The sequence below is a fragment of the Leishmania braziliensis genome, chromosome 26, assembly GCF_000002845.2.
Source record: "Leishmania braziliensis MHOM/BR/75/M2904 complete genome, chromosome 26".
NCBI lineage: Eukaryota > Euglenozoa > Kinetoplastea > Trypanosomatida > Trypanosomatidae > Leishmania > Leishmania braziliensis.
Window position 1 is genome coordinate 402,394 of NC_009318.2, and position 11,404 is coordinate 413,797.

The window sequence follows — 11,404 nt, forward strand, 5'->3', positions numbered from 1 at the left end:
TCCCTGTCCGCCACACGTACCGTACCACGTCCCCTCCCCCTTCGCTTTCGTTTTCTGTTTTCCTCTCCGCACCTTTGTGCTTCAAGTCCTTCTCTCTTGCTCTCTGTGTGTCAACCAGTCCGTCTTCCTTACCGAGATACGCCAGTTTTGTTTCTGTAGCTTTCTGCTTCTCCTTCATCTTCCTCTTCTGATTTACTTTTGCTTGTTTGCTTGTACCCTCTTTAGTTTCACTTGAGCATATCTCTCCCACCTCCCTTATTCCTCTTCCCCCTCCCCCTGTGCAGTCCCCCCACCCCCACCCATCTCTTGCGCTCACGACCATTAGAAGCCGGCGGCAGAGCTGCGAGAAGTTGTAGACCTTCTCGCGTGCGTGGGTGTCTGCTCTGTGTGTTTCTCTCAGCGTGCTCGAAGAGGCTCCTTTCTCGCTCGTTCGTTCTTGTCTTCTTTCTTCTCGCTGTTGCTTCAGTTTACGGTTTTTTTTGTCTTCGCGCCATCGGCTCACCTCTCTTGCTTCATTGGCTCTTTTCTCCGCGCCTTCCCCTACTCCGCCCTATCCGCTCCGAAGGGGAGCGGGGAGGGAGGGTTGTCTCTGCGGCATTGCGGCACGTCGGTGAGTGAGGACTGTCTGTCTGTTCTTCCCACAAACTCCTCTCTTTTTTTCCCTTCCGTTTCTTTTTTTTTCCGGCTGCAGCCGCACTTTCATCGTTGCGAGGCCGCCGGAGTTGCGAGCCTTTTCTCTGCTGTAGCTTTTTGTTTATTAGCAGCCTCTGATCTGTTTTGCGGGGAAGGCCCTCTGCAAGTCTGTACCTCCTTCTCACTCGCCTCCTCCCTCGAACTCTGTCAGAGCCCGACTCTCGCCCACGCCGTCGCAGAGAGACGGAAATTTTCACGAGAAGCGCACGCATAGCCACCAGCGATACTCACGGTCATTTGGGCCTCAGTCATTGCTTGCTTTCTAGATTTAGTATTCTTCGTCTTCGTTTGCTCTGTTGGTGCTGTGGTTGCTCCTGACGTCTAAGCACGGCTTATTAGCGCTGCTCCTCTTCTCTTAGTGATCTCCGTGTAGTTCTCTCTCGTGTGTGTGTGGGCGTGGGTGTACCTTCCTTGTTGACTACGCTGATAGTAGCTCTACGTGGTGTTCATCCACTCTCGTTTGCTCACCCCTCCCCCTCCTTCGCCTGTACGGGCGTCTCTCTCTCTCTCTCTCTGGACGAGTGACCCTGTCAACTCCTGAGAAAAGAGCGAAAAGCCCGCCGAGACGATTTTTCCGTTGCTTCTGTGCGTGGCGAGAGAAAGAGAAGCGACGACAACGCGTGAGCCGCCTACTTGCCTGTTGCCTCTCTCTCTCTCGGTTTCTTCTCGCCCTCTTTCTCTCGCTGTGGCTGCTGCTGCTTCTATTCTACCATCCCCCGTCAGAAGGCAGGTTCCACGAAGGGCCGCCGTGGCTGCAGTCAAGATCCTTCTCCTCTTCCGTTAGGTGTTTGTTTTGCTCTGTTTTCACGCGCAACTGTGCATGTGTGTTTTCTTTTCTTTCCCTTGTCCCTAACTTGTCCTTCAGCATCTGGTATGGTACATGCAAGGAAGCCATCAGGCCATCCTCGCGCAGGTGCGTAATCTTCACCGTCATACACACACGTACACACACACACACACACACTTGCCCTCTCTTCATCTTCTTCTCTAGTACCCCTCGCTCACCCCCCCCCCCCTATCCAACCCCTCCTGCCTTCGCTTTAGTATATTCCCCCCACCACCACCACCGCCCTCCCTAATCTGCTCTGGCCTCTCTCTCTCTCTCTGATCTTGCCGTTTCTGCCGACTCTCCTCCCTCCCTCCCACTGTTTTCTCTCCACCCCGGTGTGTACCTCTCACACGCGCGCCTACACACTCCGTTGTCGCTTGAGACATTGGGGGTTACCTGCGTACCCCGTGTGCTCGTGGCGGTTGCGGTGGACTCTTGCTTCTTGCTGCTCGTTTGGCCCGTCGCTCTCGCTCTCTCTCTCTCTCTCTCTCGCCCTCTCTATCTCCGCTCGCAGGCACCTGCTTCGCTCCGGAGCTTCCTTCACTTGTGGTGCTACCCAGGAGAGACACGCGCGCCGCGCACTCACTCATGCTGCACCCGCGTCTTTGGCGCGACGATCATTTGACCGCGCAGTGCACCGCATGCGCGGCCGTCTTTACGCTCTTTCACCGCCGCCGTCATCACTGCCGCCACTGCGGCGGCGTCTTTTGCGCTGCGTGTACCACGAAACGCCTGTGGCTGAGACCTGGACCTCCTGTGCTCTCTCGTCATGTGGAAAGCAACTCGGCAAAACGGGCTCTTGCTGAGATGCTGGTAACGCCTGGTGTAGTCACGCCAATCACCGCTGTCGCCACCCCCTTTTCAAACCCCACCTCCTCACTACGCGACGCCAACTCGTCCGCCTCCGGCACATCGAAGAACGAGGCGCGACGCAGCGTGACGACGATGACAACAGCGACCTCACATCACCGCGACAGCAATAGTGAGAGGTACACTTCCTCATCTGCGGAGGCGGAGAGGCCAGCGTCGCCGCCGAAGTCGGCGTCTCGACCGCGCAGCGAAGGTAGCGGGCTAGTAGAAAGTAGAAGCTATCGCTTGGTCTCCGCGACGTCGATTGCTGCCGCGTCGGAAGTTGGGCAGACATCACAGACCCCATCGCAAAGCAGCAGCCACACCCCGGAGGCGCAAAGCGTGTATCCCAGTCATTGGATGCCAAGCAGACTCTTCTCCTCCAGCATCGACGTCATCGCCCCCTTCACCACCACCGGCGATGCGTCGTCCCAAGCCTGGACAAAATCAGAGGCCATGGGTACCTTCGAGCAGGGTTCCTCGTCACACCTGCTGCGCGGCAGCTCCGTCACCGTCGGTGGGGAAGAGAACGGCTGTACCTTGCTCATGTCTGACTCGCTACTGAACCAATGTTGCTTATCCGAACACCAAAATGATCAGCAGCAGAACCAGCAAGGAGTGGCAGCCGGAGATGACAGCGCCTTGGACAGCTCACCCGAAACGCGCAACGACGAACGCACCACCCCTGGCACTGCTTCGGCCACCACGCGTGGAAACGGCAGCAACAGGGGTGACAGCACGAAGGGCATCCTCGTTGGCGAGGAGAACGCCTACCGCCGCAAAAGCTACAAGGTAGAGGTGGACTCAGTGCAGTGCATTACGTGGTACCTCTGCCGGGTGTGTTGCAGCTGCTACGATCACCTCGTGAACTGCATCATCGATGCGCACGAGGCACCTGCCATTGCTCTGCACAGCCGCTCGAGGCTACCCCTTTCCTGCTACGTTCGATTGTGCAGCTCCGGTGAGCCGCTCAGCACCGATGGTAGGACAGGGGACCCTCATCAGTGGCGTGTCTCTGGAACACCACCGCGTGCAACCTCATGCCCGACTCCAGCGGGAAGCGTGGCGCTGGCATCGTGGTTATCTATCTGGACGCGAGTTCGAGCATCGGTATCACTACTGGCCTCTTATGCTCAGTCGACGATGGCGCTGCCTGCCATGACGGCAGCAGCAACGCCACCGCCTTCTTCGTCATTACACTCGCAGACTCACGACCTCTGTCAAGCGCGTGGCACTGCAAACAGCCAAGTGAGCAGAAAGACCAACTCGACCGCCACCGCCGCGCAGACAAGCGCCGGATTCAGCGGAAGCGGGTGCATCTCTCCTGTTAGCCACGAATCCTCAAGAGGGGACGACTCGATCCTGTCACTTTCTGCACAACCCGGCATAGCATCACTCAACATGGCATCGGCACAACCGCAGTCACCGCAGCTACAGCAGCGGCAGCAGTCCTCGTCTTCGAGGCGTGCGCGGCGCGTTGTTACCCCACCCCGTCGGCTCCTCATCAGCATTGACGGTAGCCCAGGCCCTCTGCGCCAGGCCGTGGCGCTGGCACGTCGACGGCGGCGTATTGCGGTCATCTTGATAGACGAACGCGACCTTGCTGCCGCAGACGATGGCACCAAAGTGCAGCAGCAGCAGCAGCAGCAGCAGTATCACGAGGCTCCATGTGGAGCCCTATCTGCACTTCTTTCTGCGGGCCCTGACACAGAGACGGCGCCTCAGCCCAGCGCAATCACTGAACAGAGTGGTAGTATGCGGAGCGCAGACTGGATGCCATCCATCGCCGCAGCCGCCGAGGCCACCTCGCTGGTATTTCAGCACACGGAAAGCAACAAGGATGACGCTCACCAACAGAGCCACGTAGCCGGCGACACGACAGCGCCAGTGACTACAACAAAGGCGTCGGCACAGCGGCCAAAGTTGTCAATTCTCGTGGATGACGTCACCTTCAGTGACGCCGACGGGACGACAGCCGTTTCCACCAGCTGCAGCAGCGCAGATACGACAGCACTGCGCGGGCTCGCACCTGCGGCGTGGCTTTTACCGCAACTCCCTCTCCAAGCAGTGGCTCCGGTAAACCCGATGACGGCCACACGAGCCCCGTCGGCTACGTTGTTCTCTTTGCTTCCATACGAGCACGCATCCCTCGGGGCCGCTGTATCGTCCTCAGTAGGAGCCGCAGCAACCGCCGCATGCCCGGCGATAAGCAGGCCGATTTCCTGTGTGCCGGAGGGCTCGCAGGCTGTCGTCTTCCCGGTTCACAGCACTGGAGCGGCAACGACGCCGAAGATGGAGGGAAAGTTGCGGGCGCTACCCGTCACCCTCGACAGCGGCATGTGTGTATTGCGAGCACTCTTTTCTCAGATCGGCGCAGTAGTACGTCGCTCATCTACGCTGGCCACGACAGCGTGCGCGACGACGACGCCAACCTCAGCAGCAACGGCAGCTTCCGGAGGCAGCGGCTTCCCTCTGCTGGCGAACACCACAGGCGCAGGTAGCCTTTTCACTGACCCCGCGAACTGTGGTAGCGCACGAGCCATCGCGACGCCCCTCTGGAGCGCTGGCCCCGAATCGTACGCTGCGCAGCGGCAGGCGCTGGTTCGCGACATGATAATGCGGTACCAGCTAGGCCCGGGCGTAGCACCCTCGGAGGTAGTGACCTCGCCACTCATCTCCGCCTTCATTAGTAACGCCTACACCCCAGCAGCGGATCAGAACGATCCAGCGCACTGGTGTGGCACGACCGGCCACCGTGGAGCGCCAGGTGGGTTTGGCACTGGCAGCAGCGGCTACGTGAACGCGACCTGTCGGCGTGTCTGCGGGTGCCCTACGACGGCGTCATACGAGCGCGTTACGGCGCCGGTGACGACGTACCTCCACCTGCGGCCACCGGCGGCTGCCGTTACCATCCTGCCCGTCTCTACCCAAGTAGAGGTTGTCGGGATCCCCATCGACACGTCTGCCGTCACGGATACAGCCGCGACTACAGCAGTTACACCAAGTGCGGTGTCGGCGGTATCACCAGGGCACGCGTCCCCTCATGCACGCGGTGGCGATGTCTGTGCCAGCTCTACCGTCATCCCAGGGCTTGTCGCTGGCGACACGGGAGGCAGCACCTCGCGCCCCTTCACGATGACCGAGCTCCTGCCGCAACTGGCAAAGTTAAGTACGAACCTCGACGGCTACGTGATCGTCATCCTGCGGCGCCAGAGCTCCAGGTATGCGAGTGGGGACGACAGAACTTCTCTCGGCGGTGGCACCACGGCAACGCGTCCTGGCTCCAACGGTAACTCCGCTGGGCACACATCTGTGGCCCAGATGGGCGGCAGTAACTGCAGCGGCGTGCAACAGAGTGCAGATGCAGACCGGCTCGCCTCGAGCCCCTGTGTATCCTTTTCTCTTCCTGAGGAGAGCAAGTGCTCTGTGCCACGGTCACCACAGCGGCACGACCCGAATCAGCGGCAGCGTCGCCGCCACCGCGTCACGGAACTGTTTGGTGGACAGCACATTCGACTTCTCTATCAGCAGCTGCAGAGCTGCGGGGTGCCGCAGCCAGCCATTAGCGTTCTGGAGGTGAGCAACGAAGCCGAGCTCGATGCACTAAAGCTGTCGCCAGTGCATCTGCCCAGTGGCAAGAGCCCACTGGAAGAGGCGATCCTCTACCGCGACGAGCTTGGCACATCCTCCATGCCGCACCTCAAGGCCCGTGCAGCCACCGGAGGGAAGGACGGAGTTGCGGAAGGATGGCCGGGTGCCGCGAAGATGTCCTCACAAAACTCCGCCTTGTCCGCCTCCGGCATCTCGACGGCATCGTCCGTCGACTCGGGCTCGATGTGGCGGCCATCAAGCATTTTAATGAGCACTTCGGCACCGTCTACGCAGGTGACAGAGCGAACACCGTATTCGCCGTCGATACTCGGTGACTCACTGGAGAGGATGCAGCTACCTGCATCAGTGAGCGGTGGGTTCGGTCAGACGGCGAGACTGATGAACGCGTCTACCGTTTCGGTGGCACCGCCGACTGCCCTAGAGCAGGCCATGGCCTCCCTGCGGTGTGCGACTCGGCAGCTGGGCGTATCCATGTGCAGCATGACGTACACCTCCGCGACAACACCGCGTACGATGGGCAGCGCGCCACCCCTGGGCTCCAGTCAGAGTCCCTGGGCGGCGACGGCAACCATAGTGGAGGAAGCATCGGAGCCTGCTTTACTGGACTCACCAAGACTCAGGGCGAGCCATAATGCCGGTGGTAGCGGTGGTGATGGCGCTCTGCTCACGCGCCCACTGGAGTCACTCGTGGCCACGCTGGTCTACCGAGACATTTGTCGCACTCTCTCCCAGTAGGTGGCACACCCTATACTCCCCCTCGCACGTGCTGCAACAACCCTCACGTGCGTGCGTGGGCGTGGGGTGCACTCGCTGTCTTCTTCCTCCCTCTTCCACAGAGACGCGCGTGCGTTAGTGTTGTGGTGGGAGGGAAGCGCCTCCCTTAATTTTCTGTTTCCATTGTCTTCGCTCGTTCTTCTGCGTTTGAGTCTCTGTACTGTACTTGCGCGTGAATGTTCTTGGGCGCGGATTAGGCACCGGATTCGATGCTATGCGAACTCAACACAACATCGCGATACACTGACACGCAGGGAGGAAGAGTGGTGGGGGGGGGGGGGGGGCTCTCTTCGCCTCCTTGTGCCTTCTTCTCCGGCTTTTCCTTACACCTCTCAGCAGAGAGCGTTTCAGCAGTTGTGGTTCCTCTCTTCCAGCGACGATGACAGTAAACGAGAGAAACGGAGAGGAGGAAGGGCTGAGAAAAGGGCAAATCAGGCACTTTCTATAGCCGAAGAAGAAAACTGACGCTCCCTCACACACCCACTCAACTCTACCGTCTCTCCCTCTCTTGTCGTTCCTCTCCCCCTCTCCCTCTTTGTTTTCTCCTTACTCATGAACGATGCCAATGGCGCCGGCATCTGGTGGTGGGGAGGGGAGGGGGTCAGTGACAGTTGCGCCGTCCATCATGAACCTCTCCCAGCATCTTTGACGCTCACCCTGTCCTCGAGCCGCTCCCAACACACTCGACTCACTCTGCATTATCTTCTCCCTTTGGCTTAATTCCTCACACGCACATTGCGCCGCGCTCCTCGCCCCTACCCCTCCTCCTCATACACACGCCCATGCACGGAACAGTCTTCCACGCTGCTCATTCCCATGAGGCGTGTAGCTTCAACGCATTGTGTAACGCAGCGCCTTGGAGCCCCGCTCTGGGTTCACGCATCGTCGCACCGTATCGTGAAAGAAGGCATCGGCGCCTGCGGTAGTGGCGTGCAGCTGCATGGTATGCGCTTGTACTCGACAAGAGCGAAGACATCTGTAGGTGGTGCGTACGGCACAAGCGATGCGCGCGACGACTACTACAATCAAGTGAAGGAAGATAAAGAGGATCAGCTGCTGGAAGACGAGGAGTTCGCTGCCCTTCGCGATGCTGACAGCGACGAGCCTATGTCCGTCACCCACCGCCTCGCACACAAGGCCGACGCTCTTGATGCTGAGCTGCGGCGCATCCGGTACTGCCTGTGCGATCGGGCTCAATTCCTCGTGGACACAGCCCCGGCGACCTTCTCCGGTCGTCCAACTCAGGTAGACAAGGTGCTGAAGCGCTTGAAGGGGGCAGGCAACCAGCAGCAAAGCGATGGCGCTGCAGCCAAGTCGCCACGCAATGGCACCCCTGCAGCGATTGTGGCGGCGGCATTGCGCGCCTCTCCATACGCTGCGTGGCATGGTACTTCTGACCCTGTGCTGCGCTTCTTGAGCCTTCGGCTGCTCTGGCCGCGCGCCGGGCAGGCAGGCCGCAGCGCGTTTCATGGCGGAGCGCCGTCGCATGGTGCCGAGCTTGCCACCCTTGAGGCCGACCTCGACTACCTCCGTCGCGGACGTTCGCTGAACCAACTAAACTACTACAGCCGGCTTAACCTCACCCCCAAGCGACACATCTGGATGTCGCTCTACCAAATTATGTGGAACTGTGTCGTCTCGTCGCAGGACGCCGTCGGGTGTGTCGTCTTTGGTACTCTCCGTGGCATGAAGGGTCACGGCGTGGTTCAAGGAGCCTGCAAGGGCACAGCCATTGGCCTCATCAAGGCCCTTGAGTTTCTGTGCTACGGCTGGGTCGTGTCTCCGCTGCTTCACCTTAGCCGAGGCCTGTGCAACACCCTCTACGGGCCAGTGAACAGCATCACCGGAAAGTACATGTTCGACGCCCTCAGCGGCCGGTGGATGCGGTGCACCGTGGCCGACTCGCGCGTCTTTCGCCACGAGCTGCAGCGCGAGAAGCGCGTGCTGCGCACGGTCGGGCGCGCCGAGTTCCGCCGCAAGAGGATGAAGGTGCAGCACAGGTGGGCCGACTGCATGGCTTCCATGGGCTTCCGCGTGGATATGATGAAGGATATGTTCATGCAGAAAGGGACCGGGGGTCCGCACGGGACGTCAGCCGGCAAAGAGGGCATCGGTGGCAGCAACAACGAGATGCGCAATCCGTACGAGGTGCTGCAGGTGTGCCGCACCGCCAACACGCAGGAGATCAAGAAACAGTATAAAAAGCTCGCCATGGTGTTCCACCCCGATGTCGCGCAGAGCCACCGCAGTGGTGGCGGGCCGCTGTCACCCGAGGAGAAGGCCGAGGCGCAGCGCAAGTTCGAGGAGATCTCAAGCGCCTACCAAGTGCTGTCGAACCCGGAGAAGCGCAAGGCCTACGACTTCGGCGGCGCCCAAGGCGTCCGCATGCACGAGACCAAGTTTGGCAAGTTCATGTCACGTACGCCGGCGGAGATAGTGCAGAGTGTGTTTGGCGGAGAGGGCTTCCGCCGTGTGCTGGTTGGCGAGCTGCTCCGTTCGCACTGGGCGCTGCGCAACGAGGCGCAGGTGAGCGTGTCCATTCACGAGCTGGAGGAGCTGCAGTGCATTCGGGTGCGGCAAGTGGCCGTGGAGCTGGCTGCTATCGCCGACGTGCACGCGCAGCGGCCGACAACGCCGTACTACAGAGGCGCACCGGCGTCGGCGGGGGTCGGTGGTGCTCAGGGCAGCCGTCGCCGCACCACCACCTCCTCCGCGTCCAGCAGCAGCCTGCCGGACTATTTGAAGTCGGGGAAGGCTCGCTGCAGCCCCATCGCTACCTCCAGTTGTCGCGGGAGCACAAGCGGCACAGGTGCACCCGCCGACATTGACATGGATCGTGAGATGCACAACTCGATTATGGAGGAGCTCGGTGGTGGTAGTGGTGCATCGGGGAGCGGTGGCAAGGTCACGTTAACCGGACAGGCAAGGCTATCGCCCAAGGGCACGATGTCCGCAACATCGTCAGTGAGCTCGGCGTGGTCGTCATCCCCGTTCGTGTTGCAGCCCGGGAGCAACGAGTACAACTGCTTCTCGCGCGACTTCGAGGAGCGCTGCGACAGGTTTGTGCGACACATGGCTGAGGCGTGCTTTGGCAAGGCTCTCCTCTACGAAGTTGGGGAGGCCTACGTTGTCGGAGCGCAGCGTTTTCTCGGCATTCGCCCCTTCTATGCACCGAAGATGCTCGTCACGCGCAAAGTATTCACAGGCATGGATCGCATCTACGAGGCACTCTTGGACAAGAGGCAGCTCACTCCCGAGGGTATGTCGCGCAAGCTGATGGTGGAGTACTTCAACATCGAGTACGACACAGTCGTCGCGGATATCCATTGTGTGCTGCGCTACGCAGTGCAAATGGTGCTGCAGGACGTCGTCGAATCCGACGAGGTGCGCCGCAAGCGGTGCTACGCTGTGTGGTACTTGGGGGAAAGGATGATGGCAGTCGGGGAACGCTGGACGACGCGCATCATGAACGACGAAGACCTGGCTGCCTACATCCAGCAAGCGGCGACAGCGGTGGCGACGACGAGCAAGCCACCGGCGTTTTAGCGGAGTGTACGTGTAGGTGTGCTGAGGTAGTGGCATAGCCCCCCCCCCCCACACACTATGTCATGGTGTAGGTGGGAGCAGCGTGTCAGGGTAAGCGCCGCTGGGGGGGCCATGTCGGGAAGATGAGGGAATATAGCCGAGAAACTCCAGCGGCGTAGCCACCCGCCCACCCCTCTCCTCCCCAATGACGCACGAAGAGAAAAGCGACGGGAAGAGGGGCAGCCAAGAAACAAGATAACGTGGCGGAGGTGGCACGTCTGCCAGACCCCTTGTAGTTTGGCAGGTATCACGCACTATCCCTGCTGCTTTGTCTCTGCTTTACCCTTACTGTGGCTCGCACGGGGAAAGGGAAAGGGGGGCTATACGTAGTCCATCACACAGTGCAAACGTGAAAGCGCGATACCGAAAGGGGGGAAAGAGCGCGGTGAAAATAGTGCAAGAGGGGAAATCCATCAGAGGGAAAGAGCGGCGCAGGTGGAAGAGCACACACACACACACACACACACACGTATGCTTCCTCCTCCTCGTGGAAGTGAGAGAGCCGCACAGAGAGAGGGAGACACAACCGGTGGACATCAGGTGAGGTGAAATGGGAGACGAGGAAGGTGGAAGGAAGAGGGTGGTTAGTTTCTTTCAATGTAGGACCCTTCAGCCACCCACCCCTCTGGTGTCGCTGCCCTTGCTGAGAGTACCTCTTCTCGTTTGTGTGAAGTATCTCTTGATTCGCGCCGCATAGCGTCTCCCTTTCTCTTTTTTTCCCTTGCAGTCTGAACTAGAGCGTTAAGCTCGCGCAGCACCTGGTTAGAGATACGCCCCCTTGGCGCCCACCAACCTCCCACTGCTCTGCTTTTTCCTTCTCTCAACAGGGGGAGGAGTCCAAGAACCGGGTCTTGCACGGATGCGAAGAGGGAGGAGCAATTGCTCAGCTTTCACGTCTTTCTCTCTCTCTTACTTCACTCCCGCCTTCACCTGTTGCCCTCCTCCGCTCTTCTACTCAACCCCACGTGGCTATTGATGTCCACACACACACACACACAATCGCTATATATCGAACCATTCATCCCCTGACAGGGAAGGAACGAGGTACTGCTGCTGTTGCGG

The 11,404-nt window shown here is 59.8% G+C and overlaps 2 protein-coding genes across 2 annotated transcripts; both read left to right on the forward strand.

Moving 5' to 3' along the window:
- Nucleotides 1–2,110: 2,110 nt before the first annotated feature.
- Nucleotides 2,111–6,718, forward strand: LBRM_26_1280 (hypothetical protein, unknown function; the record flags this gene model as incomplete). Its single annotated transcript, XM_001562309.2, has 1 exon — nt 2,111–6,718. One exon carries the CDS (start codon nt 2,111–2,113, stop codon nt 6,716–6,718), a length of 4,608 nt encoding a protein of 1,535 aa, XP_001562359.2.
- A 984-nt stretch (nt 6,719–7,702) lies between these two features.
- On the forward strand, nt 7,703–10,303 carry LBRM_26_1290 (conserved hypothetical protein; the record flags this gene model as incomplete). The annotated part of the gene is made up of 1 exon (XM_001562310.1): nt 7,703–10,303. The coding sequence occupies one exon, from the start codon at nt 7,703–7,705 to the stop codon at nt 10,301–10,303; it is 2,601 nt and encodes an 866-aa protein (XP_001562360.1).
- Nucleotides 10,304–11,404: the final 1,101 nt, after the last annotated feature.